This window comes from Dasypus novemcinctus, chromosome 31 (genome assembly GCF_030445035.2).
Source record: "Dasypus novemcinctus isolate mDasNov1 chromosome 31, mDasNov1.1.hap2, whole genome shotgun sequence".
In the NCBI taxonomy this organism is placed as follows: Eukaryota; Metazoa; Chordata; class Mammalia; order Cingulata; family Dasypodidae; genus Dasypus; species Dasypus novemcinctus.
In genome coordinates, this window is record NC_080703.1 from 30,397,063 (window position 1) to 30,420,206 (window position 23,144).

The 23,144-nt window shown below is 35.5% G+C and overlaps 1 protein-coding gene and 1 pseudogene across 2 annotated transcripts in view; one reads left to right on the forward strand and one right to left on the reverse strand.

The window, feature by feature from the left end:
* Positions 1–16,127, reverse strand: part of LOC139437939 (dnaJ homolog subfamily C member 9-like) — a 46,065-nt pseudogene extending 29,938 nt beyond the window's left edge.
* Positions 1–23,144, forward strand: part of SLC4A7 (solute carrier family 4 member 7) — a 116,444-nt gene that overhangs the window by 30,589 nt on the left and 62,711 nt on the right. For both annotated transcript variants that reach the window (XM_058290765.2, XM_071212862.1), the window contains exon 2: positions 16,692–16,773. In XM_058290765.2, the coding sequence (XP_058146748.1) occupies positions 16,692–16,773 (82 nt within the window). The remainder of the gene's footprint in view (positions 1–16,691; positions 16,774–23,144) is intronic.

Sequence of the window (23,144 nt, forward strand, 5' to 3'; positions counted from 1 at the left end):
CCACAGTATAAGGGTTATGAGATAAAGCACTTGTATGGGTAATTGAGTGGTCAGTTCAACTAGCCACTTTTTTCACGGAACACCATTTTTTCCTTGAAAGAATGACTGACAGGTTATTCAGACTTGGATATTTGGCAGATACTTTTTCCAAAATGTTTTGCCAATGATAATTCTAGCTTTCATGCAAAAATTAGAATTTTGGAAAACTTACATCTGCCAGCCTGAGTTTGACAGTTTCTTAATACTTGGACTTACTTGATTAGATTGTTGGTGATATTAATAAAGGTATTTATTTTTAAATATTATATAAGGAAATGTGACATTTAAAAGAGGTCTAAGCTCTCAGAGAACACATATTTTCCAACTGTGTAAAGAAGCATTCAAAATGCATGGTAGATCAATATAACAATGTACAAAATATTCATTTGAAGTGGTTTAGATTCTGCATTGCAACTAGCCTTTAAAAAATGACTGTTTACTTTGGTGAAGTGTTAAAGAGGAATATCCACAATTATCTGAAAAGACAGTTCAGACACTCCTGTCCTTTCCAGTTGATAATCTGTGTGAAGCTGGATTTTCTTTATATTCTTGAACCAAACAACATATCAGATTGAGTGCAGAAGTAGACAGGAGAATCCAGTTTTCTTCTGTGAAGTCACAGGTTCAAGAAATTTGCAGTAAGGTAAAAACAAAGCCTGTGTTCTCACTAAATTTTGTTTTGTTTTTGAAAAGTTATTTTTCAATAAAATGTTATTGTGTTCACATGTAACCCTACTATTTTTAAAAATTAGAAATATTTTGAAGCTTCTCAGTTTTCATTTCAATACATTAAATATCTATAGTTATAAGTCATATAAACAAAGGTCCTTTAAAGGCTTCAATAATTTTTAAGAGTATAAATAAAGGGATCCTGAGTCCAGAAGTTAGAGAGATGATGCTCATTCTTTTGTCCTCTTATAGTCACTGTCCGTATGAATAAGTTTTGTTTGGTTAAAATATTTTATGGTTTATTATCCTGTTGTTATTCATATGGCTACAAGTAAGTTGGTGTAATACACTAATGTTAAAAAGGCAAAGTTCTTTTCAGATGAAAACGTATTAGAACCTTTCCTAAAATTAAGTGAAAAACCACATTTAACCTGTTGGTATTGTTGAGCATTTACTCTCTTAAGATACTTATATACTCATAAATTCACCCACATATATCTTTAGTGTATGCTCCCTTTTGCACTAATGTTGCAGAAAAATTTAATTTGAAAATTGGTCACTAAATCCTCTTTTGGTATTTTCAGTATTAATTAAATGTATATATTACTTTCCAAAGCTGTTACGCTGTGACCCTGTCTAAGTTGTAGTTATTAGCTTGGAAGATTAGGTGACTTAGAAGACAGTGATTGGCTGTAGCATAAAAGCAATTTAGAATTCATCTCTGCAGAGCACAGTGACCTAAATCAGATATGTACTCCCTGTCACTGGAATCTTCAGGGGACGTACTACATTACATTATCAAAAACAAGGCATTCATACAGTACTATGGAAAGATTTTGCCTGGAGAAGAAATTACCTGTATGTACATAATTATGATCTCATATTTTATTTTAAAACAAGCTTGTATTTTTCAAAGTTTAGTAATGAAGCTTGAAGAAATGTCAGGCTTATTAGCACTGGCTTAGAATAGTATCATCCTTTGTGTCCTTGACGGTGCAAGTCATCTGCTGGAAAGAGTAAATCCTTGTGTAAAGTTAGGAATGTTTGTAGTATCTTTATTTTTCTATAAAATTGTTGATTTGATTAGTTAATATTACTTAAATGAGGCTTTTAGGAATTATTTTTGGCTAAGAATTTAGAACAGTAATTCTGCATAATGAAGTATGTTTTGAAATTAAAGTATTTGATAACTGAAATCACACTGCATGGTTACTAATAATTTATGGGAGGTGTTATTCTTGGGCTATAGCCATGTGTTTTATATAATGGAAAAACATTTGTGATAGGGATCTTGTAATGCTTTTTTTATTAATGGATTTTGTAAATCGCAGGGCGTCAAAAAGGAAATTAGACTAGGTTTATGAATATATACTGTTAAACATTGGAATCTTTAGCACTTTGTTTTCTAATACATTGTCTTTGGCATATTAAGCCTCATTTTTTATAATTTGATAAATACAAATTGTGGGCTTTTCTTAAGGTAAATGGTTATGAGAAGAATTATGAAATATGATATGCATTTGTAGAACTGTTTCTAACTAGATTTTGCTGGGAAGTCCCATTTATGAATTGAATTTTGATTTTACCAAGTGTTGATGGATTTTTTTTAAAAAGCTGATTTACTACATTTCAAAATATTGAGTACTTTTTTATATTTGAAATTTAATTGTGTTTGTAAGGAGTCTACATGGATTTAATAGCAGATTTTTAGCAGTGTGTCTTATCTTTTGAAGCATACTTGATAGTCAACAAGTATTTATTTGAGAACTTGCTAAGGGCTAGGCACTGCCTTTGATGCTAGGCATATAACGGAATTCAAAACAGACAGGGTTGCTGTCTTCTTGGAACGTAATTATTGTTCAGCCTTGGAAAACAGTTAAACAAGAAGTACATAAATATGAAATTAGAAGTTTTGGTAAATGCTATAAAGAAAAAGTACTGGATATTCTCAGCCTCTATTAAAGAACAACTTGGTGTGTAGTCTAGTGGGTAAAGAGCATGTAACCGGGACTTTAGGACTTGGCTGGCTAACTCTAAGCTTACATAAGTCCCTTAAGCTTTTTTGTAAGGTTTTAAATTTTATTTTATTTTATTTTATTTTATTTTGTAAAATGAGAAAATTGAACTGGAAAAGCAAAGCCTATTCTTTATAAATTTGTGAGGTCTCATTTATGTATTAGTAATGGAAAATATAATTATTTACCTCTCAATTTCATATCATAGGGAGCTACATTTTAGCTACAAATTAACTGCTAAGCTGGATGTTTAACTGTGTAGTAAAAGTTGTGAACTTACAAAATCAACATGCATAACATCATACAGGGCTCCCATGCATCACCTCACCACCAACAGCTTGCATTGTTGTGAAACATTTTTTACAAACTATGTGCAAGCATGGTCAAAACATTACTACTAACTATAGTCTTTATCTTACCTTTGGTGTATTTTCCCCCTAATCCACCCTATTATTTTTTTAAATATATTTTTTTATAGAGGTTGTGAGCTTAAAAAACAATCATGCACATGTACGTTAGTTTTTTGTTTTTCTTTATTTTCTTTTAAATGTTACATTAAAAAAATAAAGAAGAAGGGCTTCCCTGACTGGGAACCGAACCTGGGCAGCGGCGGTGAGAACACCGAATCCTAACCACTAGACTACCAGGGAGCGCCTGTACATTAGTTTTTCGTTTACTGAGGTATCTCCAGTATCTGGAGCAATGTTTGGTGCTTAGTAAGTACTCAGTAAGTATTTGATGAATGAATGATTGAGTCCATGCTAGAGAAAAGCAATTTAATTCCTAGTCCTTCAGGAAATCAGAGTTCTTTCAGGGTCCGTAAGATTCATGGAGACCACGGGGTATCTCAGGAGAAGAAGAACAGGTAAAACCACACTATATTACTGAGAGATTTCTTGCTCTCTTGGTTTTTCAGTGGAGTAAGACTTTGGAACCTTAAAAATTCCTAAAAGTGCCTAATGATAACCCTGTGCTGATAGAAGATGGGCCATCTTGGCCAACACCCACTGAACTTCCTTGTGCAAAAATACACCTCCTGGATCTTTTGTTAGTTTCCCCTCTTGTGCCTTTCGATATGTTTAAATTATTAATAAAGTTGAAAGAGCTATAAAAACAACCAGTTTCAGAAAATTGCCCTCATTTTTGTTAATAAATTTCCACATAACTCAATAACCTTAAATCGAGGGATTCTTAAGTATTCTTGGTGTGTGTACCAAATTAGAACTTGGAATGAATGCATTTCCTCATAGAAACTGTACTAAGTATTTGCGATTTACAGTTTCAGGTAGAATCCTGGCAGGGCTTTCCATTTTCCCATAACGCTTGTGCCTTGTAACGAAGCATCTGACGGAGTGTATTGCTAAACCACATCCTCTTTGTCACCGGAGGCTTCCACTTGCCAGTTTTTATGTGTCATGCCTCTTTGAGTTCTCGTTCCCTCACTCCTTCTTTCCTTTTTCCTTTCTTTCTTCACTCCTTTTTCCTTTGAAACTTTTTCTTGCAACTTAAATTATCTTTAGTTTCAACCAAGCTATTGAAAATAAAAATTTATGAAACTTTTTGTGTTTCGCTTTCTGAATCTGTACTTTCTCCTCTTTCTGGTGACAAAGCATTTTACCCAAGTTTTTTTTTATCTTTTGAATCACATGATTGCCTGAGTTTAAAATATGCAGTATAACTTTCTTCTATTTACCTTTACTGTATTTTTTCTAGAACCTATTCTGTTCCACTCATTTCGCAATAATGCATCGATCAGAAAATGACAAATGCATTCTTTAGAAATTATTCATATCATTCTTTGGCTTTTTGCTTTATAAAACAACAGTCTTTGTTGATATCCCCCTTTAATTGAATTAGAGAATATTTACCTTACTTATAAGCTTTTTGCCCAAATACTCATAATTTCCTTATTTTTAAATTCAACTCTTGGTAGTCAATAAGGATAAGGTTGGAGGAACATTGTTATTTAAATATACTTTGGTAGATTGTTCTAGGCACTTTGGGGCAATGCTTGACATACTGATCAACTTTTGTAATGCTATAGATTTAGCACTGCTTGTAATACAATGAAAGCTTATGGAGTGAACATTACAATGACTAAGGGCAAGAAGCACCCACTGTTGATGAGCAATTTCAAAACGTGGAACTTAAGTCTTTGACACAGTCCAAGGACATAGTTCTTAAATGGTGTGCACCAGAATTACACAGAGAGGCTATTAAATATCCAGATGATTGGGTGCCGCCTTAACCTACTGAACCAGCATCTCTAGGGTAGTGCAAGGGTAACAAGCTTCCCAGTGAAGTCTAAATAAATCATAAAGACTAGAAATCTCTTGAAGTAATAAATTTTTAGATCCTTATAAAAGTTAGTTGCAGGTATCTTGACATTTAACCACTAGATACTCAGGTGTGCATGTCCTATACAACCATGAAACTGTTTTAAGATACATTTAAAGTCTTATTCTTGACATCAGTTTTAATTAGGAAATTACCAGTTATTTAAGACTTTTATACTCATAAGACTTCTGTCATCAACATAGTTATAAAGCTATATGGTAGATGAGAAAGTATGTTTTACAGAAAAATTGAATAGTACATTTTCCTCATTCAGATTCAGTAGAAACACGGGCCTCTTCTGTGGGTTATGCACTTGGGCGTGGCCCTTTCACTTTGTGTTTCACCCCACCACTCTAAGGTAGATACTGCGTCTTGTTGCTAGATGAGAACAGAGATGGGTAAGTGAAGTGACTGACTTGAGATTGTACACTTAAGTTTATGTTTATATTTACATGGTTAAAAAAGTCGAAGCAATATAATTTATTAATATTTATTACTCCACAGATCTACCTTTTATGCATCTGCTGCAGGAGGTTACCAGTTTTACTATTGTATATCTTTCCAGTGTTTTTTTTTTTTTTTTGGAAATTCACATATTCCTATTCTGAGGACTTTCTTACACAGAATGTTGCATTCACTATATCTGGTTCTGTGTCTTGTGTATAGCTTCATTTTACAATAGCTACTAGATATTTTTCCCTATCAGTACACAGAGAATATCCTCATTATGGTATTCCATTGTGTGCATGTGCCGTAGTTTATCCATTCCTTGGGTTGTTTCCAGTCTTTTTCTATTATACCTAATGGTCCAGTAAATAACCTGTATCATAATAAATATATCATTTCATATAGAGAATTTAAACTTTCTTTATGCTCTTATTATTTTTTTTTAAGTTTTATTTATTTCCTTCCCCCCGTTGTGTTCTCTTGTGTTCATTCATTGTGTGTTCTTCTGTGTCTGCTTGCATTCTCGGAGGCACCTGGTATCTGTGTCTCTTCTTGTTGCATCATCTTGCTGTGTCAGCTCTCTGTGTGCAGCGCCACTCCTGGGTGGGCTGCACTTTTGTTTTGCATGGGGCGACTCTCTTTGTGGGGCTCATTCCTTGCACGTGGGCTGCCCTATGCAGGAGACACCCCTGCGTAGCATGGCATTCCTTGCTCGCTGCAGCACTGCGCATGGGCCAGCTCCCCATATGGGCCAGGAGGCCCTGGGTTTGAACCTTGGACTCCTATATAGTAGGTGGACACTCTATCAGTTGAGCCACATCCGCTTCCCTCTTTATGCTCTTAAATAGATAATTCTTAAACCTGTTTTCTATGTTATAGAGAGTTATAGTCTCAATAGTTACCTTATTTTATAAATAAAAATTTGAAGCCTGGGCTAAATCATTTCTTTAGGATTAGAGTGAGTCAATCCCTCATTGAGAAAATTTGCGTGCTTTTTATTCTTTTGTGTATTTGAGTATTCTTAGTGTTATGGCTTTATTTCATTTTATATAGGCTTTCTAAGCCATGGCCTTATGTGCCTCAGTTATCTGAGGTGAGCAAGGAAAATATTTTGATATCAGGGTTTGCTCTTCCTGTTTTTAATTTTCCGCTATATTCTTGGAGGTAAAAAATGAGTCATTTCTGGATTCAGATCCAGACATAACTGATGTCTGTTAACAGATTGAAATTTGTATGTGTTCTTTTTTTAAAAGATTTTTTTAGTTTTCCCCACTTCCTCGTTGCTTATACTTGCTGTGTCTGTTCATCTTCCTTTTTTCTTTAGGAGGCATCAGGAATCGCACCCGGGACCTACTATATGGGACGGAGGTGCCTAATTGTTTGAGCCACCTCTGTTCCCTGCTTTGTTGTGTCTCTTGTGTCAGCTTGCAGTGCCTGTTCATCGCGCCAGCTCGTGGTCTTGCTCCTCTTCTTTAGGAGGCACCGGGAGCCTCTGCTCCTTGCCTTTTTGTATCTCTCATTATGTTTTTCTTGTGTCTCTTATTGCCTCAGCTGTCGTCTTTAGGAGGCACTGGAACCAAACCAGGGACCTCCCATGTGGTAGGTGGGAATGCAATCATCTGAGCCACATCTGCTTTCTTCTTTTTGTTTTTTAAAATACTAAAAGTAAAACTTTATTTTTTTGTAGCAAAGAATTAAACTCTACAGGACTGTCTGTCTTTGTGTTATTCCCCATTATTTTTCCAATCATTAGAGTGAGATAGTGTTGGCAGTTTGATAGACTTCCAACATTTAATTTGCATGTACTTTTTTGTGTATACTTTCAAAAAGGACACATATGAAATCATGCTCTACATAACATATTAATTTGCTCCTTATTAAGAAATATGACTTAAAACATTATCCTTAAATGTTAGGATTTAATGTATAGTATATTAGTTTCAAAAATGTCCCCCTTGAAACATCAAATGGTTTCATTCTGAGGGATTTTTAATATACACTCATTTGTAATCTTTTTACTTTGTTGGTTTAATTACAATATATCCATATGGCCACTTTGTGTGGCCTGTTTAATGTTTGCATTTATAACAGACTCTGCCTTTCTGATTTATATTTCAGAGTTGTTGAAATGCTAAGCAGTGTTTTTAAGGGAAGGGAAAAAGTGAAGCCGCGATGCTGTTTTTTTTTCCTTTTTTTTGTAGTGCTAGTGCTCTGAATTTTTTTGAATTTATGAAATCCAAAATTTGGTTTGTTGTATAACTTACAAACGAAAATATTCTCATTGAAAACCCAGTAATAATAGTATTCTCACTTGGCTTTCATTTAAACTGGGTCCAGAAGTGAGCACTGTTAACAATTAGTGTGAATCCGATCAGTCCTTTTCATTTCTTTTATAAATAAATCATATTATATTTCCATTACATATGGAAATAGTTTTGGTTTGTGTGAAAAAAATTTTTTTTTCCCACAAATGTGCTTATTCGACTTGCTTTTTTACTAAACAATATATGCTGGGGGTCTTTTCTTGTCGGTGTATATTACATTTAGAGCTACTTCATTTTTTTTGTCAGCTTTTTCAAATGGTATCATTAGTTTTCTTATTTATTTGATTACCTTCTCATTACATACATTTTTATTTCACTTCATTATTATTATTAAAGCAATATGTCAATGAAAATGAAAGTTCACAGAAGTTAAATGACTTGCTCAGGATATAAAAGATAGTATATAGTAAGAACAAGGTGAGTAAACTGAGAGAATGTGCTGATGGATGTCCCTTTTTTGCACATTGGAGTATTTTTCTGAGATAATTGTTTTAAAGTGTAAGGCCATATGTGCTTTAAGTCAATAAATGTTGAGATTGCTCAATTTTAGTTTTCATTGTGTGTTAGCCGACTAGAGTTATTTTTAGTATAACTTAGCATATAAGTATTTCTAAATAGAAATAGAAGATTTTTGTTGTTGTTTGTGGGTGAGAGTTGTGTATTGTTTTCCTTTCTATCCTGGCAGTTGTGGAGGCTAAAAGAAGATTTGGAATGGGAGCTGTTAATCCCTTTTTAGAATAGAATGGACTGTATGCTGCCTCTTGGGATACAACTTCTTTGTCTTTTATTTAGAAGGAAACCTAAGGTTTTAGAATATGACATGTTTAATGGATGATACTTCATTATTCATTTTTGTATTATTTGTTTCCTACTTTGGTCTTTCCTCATTAAGCACATGAGTGTTATGAGGCAGTTTGATTAACCATACTTACCTGGTTACTCTATTATGTGAAATTGTCTCATGTCCCCATAACCTCTTTCTGCTCCCTTAGATATGGGGCCATAGCAGGTCACTTAACTTCTCTGAGTTTCCTGTATTAATTGACCATCATTCATTCAAAGTAATATACAAGTGTCTCTTGCTAACCAAATCTATTCCGTTCTACAGTTTGAATATCTAGGCTTCAGAAAGTAAATTTGGTCATCAAGAGAACAGAATTTTCTTTATATATACGCTGTCTGGTTCTGTGTTTTGGATAGCAAATAGAGTGGATACCAAGGAAGTTATTTGAAAATAGTCAAATCTATTCAGTTTCTGAGTTTAGATAGAATTTGAATACAGAGTTTAGATAGTAAGGGACAATTGTATATGAGTTTACTTGTATACATTGAAAACTATACACAAAAATAACTTGGTATTTTAGATCAAATGTTGGGGGAAATCATAAAAGAAATCTACTAGATCATTTGTAAAACAAACTGACCCTCCTGTTTATATTTGAACATTGAAAGTAGTGACATTAACTACATTAGGTGTCATCCTAGTTTCCTTTTTTTAATTTTTTTTAAGATTTATCTATTTATGTATTTCTCTCTCCTTGCCCCCCCCCCCAGTTGTTTGCTCTCTGTGTCTACTTGCTGTGTTCTTCTGTGACTGCTTCTATCCTTATCAGTGGCACCGGGAATCTGTTTCTTTTTTGTTGCGTCATCTTGTTTTGTCAGCTCTCTGTGTGCACAGCACCATTCTTGGGCAGGCTGCACTTTTTTTAGCGCTGGGCGGCTCTCCTTAGAGGGCGCACTCCTTGCGCATGGGACTCCTCTACGCTGGGAACACTCCTGCGTGGCATGTTACTCCTTGCGGGCATCAGCACTGCATGGGCCAGCTCCACACGGGTCAAGGAGGCCCGGGGTTTGAACCAGGGACCTCCCATGCAGTAGGCGGACACTCTATCCATTGGGCCAGGTCCGCTTCCCCTAGTTTGTTGTTAATATATACTATAGAAGATGCTAAGGCAATAAGAGCAACTACAAAAGAAAATGGAAATGGTTGGAAGTTTATCTTGGCAAATTGGGAAAATACTCTGTAATTGGATTGATAAAAATGTAACTTAATTTTTTTCACTTGTGTGTTTTTTTTTTTTTTTTTGCTTTCGCCTTCAGTGTTAGTTCTCCCTGCCCCCAATATCTTTTCTGCCTATTTTATATGCTCTTGTTGGTCAAACCATCCACTTCTATTGATCTGACTACCATCTGTAGTCGTGTGGCATCTAATTATGTATTTATACAGGTGCTGGTTTATTCTGATTTAAGCCTACTATATTTTCCTATTTATTTAACTGGAAATGATGTGAAGTTGGATCATTCTAAGAGCAGTAATCAAAAGACTAATTTATTACTAGTTGAACTGGAGAATATTTCTTTTTTTTAGTGAATTAGTTTTAGGAACTTAAACATTTCCCAAGCCAATTGAGAAACACCACATCAAATACAGAGCAATTTAATATTTAAGCTATGTAAAAACTTTTAAATATCATTACACTTTTTATTTATTTTTTCATTGTTTACCATTTTGCTGTTTTAACTATGAATCCCGTAGATGATAAAACGTCAGTCTGATTTTGCCAGTGCAAATATATGTATCATTCAAGCAAACGCCCCTCTTTTTATTTCACTTGTTTGCATATAATTGAAAATATTTTCGGTAATATTGACTGCATCAGTTATTCACCTTGCATATTGACATGCAGTGAAATGTGGCACTTATTTTCCCATTGAATAGAAACGGTTACATAATCTGATCATTAAAACTCAACTGTGAGTTAATGTTCTCTTACCAGAAACCTTTTTCTAAAGGAATAAGGAAGGTACAGTTAATATTATTACTTGAAACTATTTTGCTGTTTACATATCAAAATGATCAGTCCTTTTTAAAACAAATGAGGTATTTATATTTGTATCTTGATGACTTATAAGACTATTTTCATGTTCTCCTTTTCCTGTGTTCTTTTCTTTTTATGAATTGGTGAAAAACCTTTAATAAAGAAGTTTATCCCAATTTCAAATAAAAATATAATTCTTTATGGTAGTACTTGGTGTCTATTTGGAAGAGGTTTCAGATTGGTCAGATTACCCATTGCCATGCAAACTTGTTGCTCTTAATGAGTTAGATGAAATAGGAAAGTTAATATATTGAGGAGATGGGTGTTTGATTCAGTGGGGGAAAAGTGCTGTTATCAGAGGTAGTAGGAATAAAAGTCAATTATGCTAAAAGAATTTTAATGATACTTGTTGATTATACTTAGCACTGGGATAAAAGGTAAGGCCCACTGATGGGGTGCTGATTTCATAGGGTTGTGTGCCTTGCCTATAGTGTCTGGATGTCCCTAGAGCCCTCAGGAGCACCCCTGTTTTGGTTTTGTTTACTGTGGCAGTTAGTGAGACCTGTCAGGGAGGTACATAAGCTTAACTCTGGAATGACTTCCTGACTCACTTTGAAATCTCTTAGCCATAAAAACTCTTTTGCATTTAATATTTCATCCTTTGAGTCAAGATCTTTTGTCAGATGCGTCATTGGTTGGTATTTTTTATTAATCCCTAGTGACAGGGAGGCTTATCCTTGGGAGTCATGTCCTGTGCCCAGGGGGAAGGTAGTGAGTTTATTTGCTGAGTTTGTCTTAGAGGTCACATTTGAGTAGGAGGTTTTTAGGAGGTAAGTCTTGGGCAGTAGTTATTGTTAGGCTAAGTTTTGGTTATAGAAGAATAAGGCTCATAAGTACAAGCATTAATGTCATATTGGTCTGGCATATTTTTTGCCAGTTCTATGCAGGTTGAACCTCAGCTTTCCATTCTTTAATCACATTCTTTTCTCTGGTGACTTATATTCTAGCTATTAGCACCATGAGTTTGCTCATTATATTTAGTTCATATAGTGAAGTCATAGTTTTTGTCCTTTTGTGACTGGCTTACTTCACTCAACATAATGTCTTCTAGTTTTGTCCACGTTGTCATATGCATCACAACTTCATTTCTTCTTATGCTGAATAAAATAAATACTGCATTGTGTGTACATACCAGTTTGTTTATCCATTCGTCAGTTGGTGGACACCTGGGTTGTTTTCATCTTTTAGCAATTGTGAATAGTATCACTGTGAACATCAGTGTGCAGATGTCTGTGTCACTGCTCTCAGTTCCTCTGGGTATATACCTAGTAGTGGTATTACGGGTTACCTGGGAGATCTATATCTAACTTCCTTAGGAACTGCCAAACTTTCCTCCACAGTGGCTTTACCATTCTACATTCCCACCAGCAGTGAATAAGCATTCCTATCTCTCCACATCCTCTCCAACACTTGCAGTTTTCTATTTTGTTAATAGTGGCCATTCTTGTAGGTATGAAATGATATCTCACTGTTGCTTTTTTTTTCTTTAAAGATTCATTTTTTTCTCTCCCCTTTCCCCTCCTCAGTTGTCTGTTCTCTGTGTCTATTTGCTGAATGTTCTTCTTTGTCTGCTTCTGTTGTTGTCAGCGGCATGGGAATCTGTTTCTTTTTGTTGCATCATCTTTTTTTATTTTTTTAAGATTTATTTATTTCTTTATTTCTCTCCCCTTCCCCCCATATCTGGGTTGTCTGTTCTCTGTGTCTATTTGCTGTGTCTTCTTTGTCTTCTTCTGTTGTTGTCAGCAGCATGAGAATCTGTGTTTCTTTTGGTTGCGTCATCTTGCTGTGTCAGCTCTCCGTGTGTGCGGCACCATTCCTGGGCAGGCTGCACTTTCTTTCGTGCTGGGCGGCTCTCCTTATGGGGCGCACTCCTCGCACGTGGGGCTCCCCTACGCAGGGGACACCCCTTCGTGGCACGGCACTCCTTGAGCGCATCAGCACTGTGCATGGGCCAGCTCCACATGGGTCAAGGAGGCCCGGGGTTTGAACCGCAGACCTCCCATGTGGTAGACGGACACCCTAACCACTGGGCCAAGTCCCCTTCTGCTCATTGTAGCTTTGATTTACATTTCCTTAATAGCCAATGATGCAGAGCATTTTTTAGTGTATTTTTCTTTGCCATTTTTATAAATTGATTTCTATTTACATTTTGTGTAAATGGAGTCATAACTATGTAGTACTTTGTATCTGTTTTCTTTCACTTATCATAATTTTTTGTCTGATATTAACATTTTGTAGCAGTACCATGCATTTGTTCAGTTTCAAAGAAAAATGGTCTTATATTTGCAATTTTACTCATTCACATTTCACATGTGTTTTTCTATGCTATATAGTGTCATGTTACATTTTTTTTTTTTTAAAGATTTATTTTTATTTATTTAATTCCCCTCCCCTCCCCCGGTTGTCTGTTTTCTGTGTCTTTTTGCTGCGTCTTGTTTCTTGTTTCTTTGTCCGCTTCTGTTGTCATCAGCGGCACAGGAAGTGTGGGCGGCGCCATTCCTGGGCAGGCTGCTCCCTCCTTCGCGCTGGGCGGCTCTCCTTATGGGTGCACTCCTTGCGCTTGGGGCTCCCCTACGCGGGGGACACCCTGCGTGGCAGGGCATTCCTTGCGCGCGTCAGCACTGCGCATGGGCCAGCTCCACACGGGTCAAGGAGGCCCGGGGCTTGAACCGCGGGCCTCCCATGTGGTAGACGGACGCCCTAACCACTGGGCCAAAGTCCGTTTCCCATGTTACATTTTTAAACTTTTCTTCTAGTAAAAGCTATGGTCCTAGCTTTTATGTTTAGATCTTTGATGCATTTTGAGGTGATTCTTGTATAGGGAATGAGATAGGGGGGCCTCTTTCATACATTTGGTTATGTATAGACAGTTCTCCCTGCACCATTTGTTGAAGAGACTGTTCTGCCCCGGGAAAGAGGACCTGGTAGGCTTATTAAAATGAGTTGACCTTAGAGGTGAGGGTGTGTTTTTGAACTCTCAGTTTGATTCCATTGAACATTGTGTCTATCTTTATGCCAGTACTATGCTGTGTTGACCACTGTAGCTTTATAATGCACTTCAAGGTCAGGAAGCGTGAGTCCTCCCACTTCCTTTTTATGATTTTTTTGGCTATTTGGGACCCCTTTCCCTTTCAAATAAATTTGGTCATTGCTTTTTCTATTTCTGTAAAGTAGGCTGTTGGATTTTTGATTGGTATTGCATTTAATCTGTAAAATTCTACCCATTTGGGTAGAATTGACATCTTCATGACGTCTAGTCTTTCCGTTCTTGAACATGGAATGTCCTTCCATTTGTTTGAGTTGTCTTTGATTTCTTTTAGCAGTGGTTTGTAGTTTTCTGAATACAGATCCTTTACTTTCCTGGTTAAATTAATTCTTAGATATTTGAGTTTTGTTGCTATTGTTAATGGAATCTTTTTCTTGATTTCTTCCTCAGCTTGCTAATTACTAGTATATGGAAACACTATTGACTTTGTATCCTGCCACTTTGCTGAACGTTCCCTAATGCTATACAGTGTTCTCTCTGGAGTTTAAAAATTGTTGTTTCAGATCGCTCTTGCTTGTTTAATAGTTGTTTTGGTGAAAGGACTGGGTCCTGGAGTTCCCCACTCCACCAAGTCATATTTTAAATAACCACCGTGATCATTTTAAAAGCCTCAGAACTTAACATTAAATTTTACTTAATTATTTAGTCATGCTCAAGTCTTATATAAAAATACTTGAACTAATTTGAACGCTCCCTTTTCTCTGGTGCTTCAGGCATAAAGTACCAAACCTGTTTGAGTAAAACAAAAGGGAGAAGTTGTCTGTTCAAGATCATTCAGTACAAAAGCAAAATGGCAAGTATTTAGAAGATAGCTGCTTGGCAAATGTTTTTCGAGGATGTTCTAGCATAAAGTACCTGTTTAATAAACAAGACAATCACTCTGTGGATTTGTTGTAGCTCACTGCTGCGTGGCAAAATGGAAATTGCTAAAGGCAGTATCTGACAGACCCACATTCTAGATAGGATTCCCTTTATAGAATCCATGAGCCATGGAGCATGTGCTCTCAGGAAGTATACTGCCCTCATCATGTGTATCTTCTTTGAAACCATTTCTTGAATGTCAGATTTCTAGGAAATGGGGTATTCAGTTTAGTTTACATAGTTATTTTGAATACTTTAGGCTGGAAAGACAACTTACCTCAAGGGTTGGGGTGATTTTTGCCTTCGAATTGTGACTGCATCTTGCCTACAAAGGTACCAATTAAGGCATGCGGACCTTAGAAAAGTATAAATTACTTTTTTTTTTCTTTCTTGAGATCTATTTTTCTCCCCTCCTTCTGTGGAAGGTTTGTAGTACTTTGCTTCCATCTGAGCAAAAAAAGTGCCTATTTCCTTTTGCTGATCCTTTTGTCTGCTTTGAATGATTGCTTTCAAGTCATCTACCCCATCATCAAGCCCAGCTCCTTCCTTCTCATTTCTGGCTCTTTAGCCTCTTCTTGAGCTCTCCTTTTCCTTGCATTCATCCTTTGCTTCAATTCTCTGAGAAAGACATTGTAGTGTTCCTCTGTCTACTGCATATACAACACTGGCATGATCTGACCCATGTTGGCCTTGAAATGCCAAAAGATCTGTCTTTTCAAAAGCGTGAATGTCTTTTAGAGATATCTTTTCAAAGAAATCTCCACTACATCTCCCAGTCCTGGTCTTGGTTGAGCACGAGAGAGTCCTTTGTCCACAGTACCTTACTCATTGTACACTGCTCTCTACTCCTTGCCCCTTAAAATGGAATAGACTTTATTGAGCATCTGGAATTGGGAGTGATAATCTCCTTGTCATCTTTGCCCACAAGATCTTAAGGGAAGTTAGAGCTAAACTTTTATTCGAGAACAGTCTGTAATATTTTACAGGAACTGCTTTTAGACTTTTTGTTGAACTGAAGAAAGTAACAGAATTATGAAAGTATGTATTTATAACTAAAAGCCAGACTGTCCTTAGAGGTTAAATTTTGGTATGTCTTTTCCTTTGTAGGGAGATAAAAAGTTTTATAACTGATTGATTCTTGGTTAACTTAGAGTGAAAGTGATAATGCATGTTATATCTACAGAATAAACTTTCTATCATAATTTTCTGTTTGTCATTTACAATATTTAGTGGCAGATTAACTTTATAATGATAAACTTTTTGCCGGACCTCAACACCTGAGCTTTTATTTTATTTTTTTAAGGTTTATTTTATTTATTTCTTCCCCCCACCCACCCTTGTTTTGCACTCAGTGTCTGCTTGTCTTCTTTTTTTAAGGAGGTATCGGAACTGAACCTGGGATTTCCCATGTGAGAAGTAGGCACCCAGTCATTTGAGCCACTTCTACTCTCAGCTTGTTGTGTTTGTCATTATGTTTCCTTGTTGCTTTGCCATCTTGTTGCATTGTCATCTTGTTGTGTCATCTCTGAACTGTAGGGTCTTTCTGTTGAGAGTGAAGTATTTATCAGTTACTTAGCTAAGCCTCTGGTATGTTTGGGTTGTTTTGGTTTTTATTATTTGGTAAATTTTTTTTTTTTTTTGCTTTTTATGTTTCAAAAATCTTGAGATATATAATTGGGTTGTTTAATTTTATTATATTCACTGAATTGAATTTACACATCCAAGGAAAAACTTCCTTATACATAAAGAAAGCAAATGATCCTCTTCTAGGCAAATGCATTTTCAGCTTAGTACTTCTGTAATACTTGTTACAGTTTTATGGTTTCTTTTTTGCCAAGGTAATTTTGGTAAGAATTGAGGTAAAACATGAGATTTTCAGTGGTCTCTTGTGTATGGAAAAAAAAAGGGGGGACCTTATACATGCTTTAAAAGATAACAATTCAATTATTTATTATAAGAATCCAGTTCTTTGAGACAAAGGCTGTCTATTTTTTTTAGCTGTCTAAAATAATGCATATAGTAGGTCTTTAGCAAATACTGATTTCATTAGTGAATGAGAATAATTTATTTTTAGGGTCCCGATGAAGAAGCTGTTGTGGATCTTGGCAAAACCAGCTCAAATGTGAATACGAAGTTTGAAAAAGAAGAACTAGAAAGTAAGTTTGTTTAAAATAATATTTTATGCTTATTGGGTAAATTGCTAGGGAGTGTTTATTAATGTCTTTTAATTTTGAAGCATTTTTGTTGTTAGGTTGAGCATGCATTTAGAAGAGTGCTTCACATTTTTCTTAGTATTATTCAAAGAATAATAGTACAGCAAACACCGTGACACCACTAACCATATTAGACATGGAACATTTGTAGTACTTCAGAAATCATCCTCCCTTCCTTGATTATTGAGAGCATTGACATTACCTAATATATTCGTCGGAGTTCTCCAGAGAAACAGAACGCATAAGATATATAAAGAAATTTAATAGAGGAATTCACTCACATAATTATGCATTTGGCAAATCTGAAATCCCATAGTGCAGGCCGCAAACTGGAAACTTGAAAAAAGGTGCAGCTGGAGAGAAACTGGCTGGATGAACAAGAGCAGAAATTCTTCATTCTGACTGCTGAAAGCCTCATTTCTGCTTTAAGAGTTCTTACTGATTAATGAGGAAACTTCCCTCGTTGCTGAAGACAGTTTCCTTTGTTGATTGTAGATGGCAATCAGAAGTAGATGAAATTAACTGACTATAGAGATGGTAATCCATCTACCAGATACCCTCACCGTAAAATCAGGCTACTGCTTGCTTAACCAAACAACTGGACCCCATAACCTAGGCAAGCTTATACATGAAATTAACCATCACAGCCAACTCCTTGTCAACTTGTCACTCTACACATCTCCTTTAACCATTCCTAATCTCTAAATAAAGGCAATAACCAACTAGTACATTCATATAATGTAATAGAGCTACACTGCATACAACTGAAAATGCATGAACCCTTTCCCAGAAGAGGATGCAAGGCCTTGGGTGATAGTTACCCTTATCCTTGATATCCTGTAACTGAAATACCATGATGTAAAGTTAATTCAACTTACCTTATGTAACAAGGGATTAAGATAGGGGAGAAAAACCAAAGATAGTTGCTTTATGTATAGATACAAACTTAACCCTAACAAAATAAGGAAGAAATACATTATAATTCTTGTTTCTGCAACTCATCATGTGGTTGTAGCTGGTATTTACAACTTCCTTCTTCCACTGCTCATTCCATAATCCCTTTACCCTCAGCACGTAGGTTTCAGAATGCTTTTCAAGCTTCATTTATTATAACATTATTTTAACTTGGAAAATTGAAAGCCCACAGTTACAAAATCAGGTAATTCTTTTATTTTTAATCTCCACAGGCTGGGCAATTTGTACTTTGAGCAAATGAGAGTACCTGATAAGCCACAGTTATCATTAGTTGTCATCCAAATATTCACTTTATAGCTGTGTTCAATTAGTTGTTACAATGCTAAAATCTCAGCAAATAATTATGGAGAGAATGAATTATTTGCCCATCTTTTTTTCCTAAGCTGGAAGAAGTCCTGACAAATGCTTTCTTTTACTTCTTTTTATTTAAAAATAATTTTAGGTTCCAGAAGAGTTGCAAAGATAAGATAGAATGTCCCTGTATCCCCTTCACCTGTCTTTTACTGTTAACATTTTACATAGCCATCATACATTTATCAAAATGAAATTTACATTGGTATAATACTCCTAAATAAACTACAGATTTTATTTGGATTTCAGCACTTTTTCCAGTGATGTCCTTTTTCTGTTCCAGGAGCCAGTTCAGGATCCGGCAGCTTAGTTGTCATGTCTCCTTAGTCTTCTCTAATTTATCATAGTTTCTTGGACTTTCCTTGTTGTCTATGATCTTGACACTTTTGAAGAGTAGTTTTTAGCTATTTTGTAGAATGTCCCTCAATTTGGATTTGTCTGACGTTGTCATAGGAATACACTAAAGTTACGGATATCTGGGAAGAATACCACAAAGGTGATGTGCATTATCAGTGCATCATATCTGTGAAAATATGATATCAATATGACTTATTATTAGTGATGCTAACCTTTAAACAGTTAATGTGCTGTTCGTAGCAAATGTTACGATGAATATTTTTTTCCTTTGTGCATTTTTTAAAAAAACATCAGTTTTATTGGCACATGTTAATAAAGCATACAGTTCATCCAAACTGTACAATCAGTGGTATTTGGTATAATCACATAGTTGTACATTCATCATTTCAGTCATTATTAGAGCATTTTCATTATTTCAATAATAAAAATAATAATAAAAAATAGGCAAACAAGTAAATTCTTCACCTTACTGTACATAGCTGGTATTTCTGGCTATTCTTGCACAGTTATTTATTTGTTTATTTAGCAGATTTATTGAGCTATATTCACATAGCATATGATCTTTCCAAAGTGTATAATCAATAGCTTTTTAATCACAATGTTGGACATTCATCATCTCAAAAATTTTAGAATTATTTCATTACTCCCAAAAGAAAGATTCCATACCCCTTAGCCTTCCTTCCCCAGCCCTACGTAACCACTGATCTAATTTATCTTTATAAATTGATTTATATTTATCTTTTATATAAATGAAATAATATGTAGTATTCGGTGTCTGATCTCCTTAGTGTTTTTTTTGGTCTGATATTAACATTGTGTACAGTTAACCTACATTTGTTCAGTCTCAAAGAAAAACGGTCTTATATATGCAATTTTACCCATCTTCATATTTCACATTATATATTTATATTTCACATATATTTACTTCATAATAATGCAGTCATACAGAATTTTTCCTTTTGTGTCTGGCTTGCTTCACTCCTCCAGGTTCATCCATGTCATATGTTTCACGACTTCATTTCTTCTTACTGCTGCATAATATTTCATTGTGTGTATACACCACAATTTGTTTATCCATTCATCAGTTGATGAACACCTGGGTTGTTTCCAACTTTTGGGTTTTGTGAATGACTCTGATACTGGTGTGCAGATGTCTGTTTGCGTCACTGCTCTTAGTTCTTCTGGGTTTATACCTAAGCAATGGTAATGTCGGATCACATGTTATATTCAACTTCTTAGGAACTGCCAAACAGTCCTCTACAGTGGCTGTACCATTCTACATTCTCACCAACAATGAATAAGCATTCCTATCTCTCCATATATTGCCTAACGGTTTTCTGACTTTTTAATAGTGGCCAGTCTAATAGTGTGAAATGTTTTTTTCCCTTTTGTCTTTTTGGGAACTACATACTTAAGTTAAAGTCTCCAGTGAGAACTAGTAGCAAAAGTGGCCATTAAAAATCTGTTGCTTTTAAGGAGATGGAAGGAGACAAATATAAGAGTTCTCATTTGCATTCTTAGGAAAAAAGAAACCTAATGCCTTTTAAATTGCCTTTAAAATTCTAGCCCTACTAGGACTTCTAGAAAGAACCTCAGTTACTTAGAAGCTAATGGTTAGATCCTGAATTAGAGGAGCTAGAGAAGTTAAAATTTTAGTAGTTATCTTATTAATTCAAAGGTACAATGGTACATTTAAATACCATTGCTTACTGTTTAATGTCAGCCCTCAAATATGTGCAGCTTACAAAGTGAGTGCACCTTTCTTGTGTTCCTTGATTATCCTAGGACCCTTAACTTTTGTATAATTTGCATGCATTTAAATCTCAGTATCAAGTTTTCTCAGAAACTTTGAGTGAATAGGCTTCTGCCAAAAATACTTAACTTGAACATAATTATGAGAAAATAGCAAATGTACCCCAATTGAAGAACATTCTACAAAATAACTCATCAAAAAGACAAATACTGTTACTATTTCAGATTACAAGAGACTGAAGTGGTATGACAGCATGATCCTGGATTGGATTCTGGAGTGGAAAGGAAAATTATGCCTAAATGAAGTTATTGCAATAATTGTCAACATTTGTATATGGAGAGCAGATTAGATAATTGTATAAATGTTATAAAGTTTCTTGTTTTGATTATTTTACTGAGTTCGTTCTTAATATGTATACACTGAAATATTTAGTAAGAAAGGGGACAATGCCTACAACAACTTACTCCCAAATGATTTTTCAAAAGTTATTTATACAGCTAGATAATGAAAATATGATAAGGCAAATAGGGTAAACTTTAAACAATTAGTGTAATACAGTGGCACTTCTTGTGCTGTTCTTGCAAGTTTGATATTATAAAACTTCCATAAAAAAGAGCGACAGTATGACACATACATATGAAATTACTATCCAGTAATGTTCTATGTAAACTCTTGATTCCCTAAACATCATTTGTGTGATATAGACTATATGCAATTTGTTTACTTAAAAAACATTTATTGAAAGCTTGTTCTAAGCTGTAAATTAGAACCCTAATAAATGAAGCAAGTGGTGGTTATAAACTTGAGTTTATACCAAGTCAAACTCTCGTCTTTATCTGCCTTAGTCCTGGCTCTGCACTTAATAGTTTGGCCATGGGCAGGTTTCTTAAGCCTTGACATACCCCATTTTCCACTCTATAATCTAAGAATAATAGAATTTACCTCACAGGTTTGTTGTGAAGATTGAGTTAGTTAATGCATATAAAACATAGAATGTACTTGACATATATTAAGAGTTTAATAATTATTAGCTATTGTAAGCTTTTAAGAAAAATGGTCCATATTCTCAAGGTGCTTATTATTTAGTAGGGAAATAATTTGAATAAACTAATAGTTTCAAGGTAGAATTATGCATGCTATAATTGAGGAATATGCCAGGTGATATTGGAGCAAATAGGAGGTGTGGTGCCTAATTGTCTGGCTGAAAACTGTTAAAGGGAAGTCTTCTTCAAGGAGGTGATAAGTTGGATCTTGAAGAAAAGTTAAAATTAAGCCAGATAAAGAAGGTGGAGAAAGGCATACTTTTTAGTCAGGAAAAAAAAATGTATTAAAACATTGAAATCTGAGTTAGCACAGTATGTTCAGGAACTGCAAAAAAGGTAGGTATGTGTTGTTATTACATACAGGACAAAGCAAAGGGAAGATTGGAAGATTGTGTGAAGCTAGAAAAGACCAGATCATGGCCAGATCATGGAGAGTCTTGTATCTAATACTTAAGAAATTAAAATTAGTTTAGTAAGCAGTGTGAAACAATTTTAAATCCTAAAACAGGAGAATAACATGGTCTTACTAGTATTTTGTGAAACAGTTTTAACTCTTAAAACAGGAGAATAATATGGTCTTACTAGAATTTTAGGTAGGTAAGTCTCCAGGATTAGAGTTTTGGAGACCAAACAGTAGGCTCTTCCAGCAATCCAGTTAAAGTATGGATTTGGGAATTAGGCTAAAGCATGGATGAAGCTGTTCCACAAGAATAGATAGCAAAGCTTTTCAATTTGATGGGTTTATGGCTCACTAGGGGAGCATGTTAAAAAGCTAATTCAAAAGGTCCAAGGTGTGGCTTAGGGATAGAAATTTTTTACTAGTCCCTCAGATGCAAGGACCATGCTTGCGGAAGTACTAGTTTATAGAGCAAAAATAACAGCAGACTTGAGTATGAAACTGTATTAGTCAGCCAAAGGGGTGCTGATATAAAGTACCAGAAATCTGTTGGCTTTTATAAAGGGTATTTATTAGGGATAAAAGACCCTAAAGAGTCCATCTCAAGGCTGCTTTGTCATCAAAGGCAGTTGCCATGTGTTAAAGCAAGATGGCAAGTGATATCTGCAAGCGTTCAGCCCTCCCCTTTGGGCTTCCTTTTGCTCAACTGCAGGCTGGCAGAGGGCTTGTCTCTCAGGGCTTCCTATTCTTGAGGCTACATGGACCTGGCTTCTTCCCAATCTTGGCTATAGGCTATCAGGCAAATGGCTCATGTCTCTTCCTGGGATTTTAGCTGTTTAGCCTTCTCCTTTCTGTCACATGGCACGACTGAAATGATCAAGTTTTCTCTTGATCTGTAGAGCTCTCTCTTTTCCCATGTGTCTTCTTGAGTGAGTGTCCATTTATATCAGCCCACCAAGGGGGTGGGGACTCAACCCTTAGTCACACCCTACTGATGTGGTCAAATCAAAGCCCTAATCTTAACAGGTAATTTAATCAAGACATGCCAGCTGAATCTAATGCATTCAAAAGGTGTCATACCCAGAGGAATGTATTAGTTTACAAATCTTTCTTTTGGGGATTCATAGATAATCTCAACCTGCCACAAGAAACCTTGGAGAACATTAATCTTTAAGAATGAATTGCAAGAATTTCTTATAAGGGACACTGAAAAAAAAGGGTATAAAGAGAACTGTAAGAGAGTCAGGGAAACCAAGAGGGGAGGGAATTTGAAAAAGGAAAGAGTGGATGGCATTGTTTTGCAGAGAACTTTAAAATAGATGAGAAATAAAATTAGGCCACTGGAAATGGCAATGTGGAGGGTAATTTATGACCAGTGAAGGAGAATTTCAGTAAAACGGTAGTTTAAGCTAGTTTGCATGGATCTAGGAGTTATTGG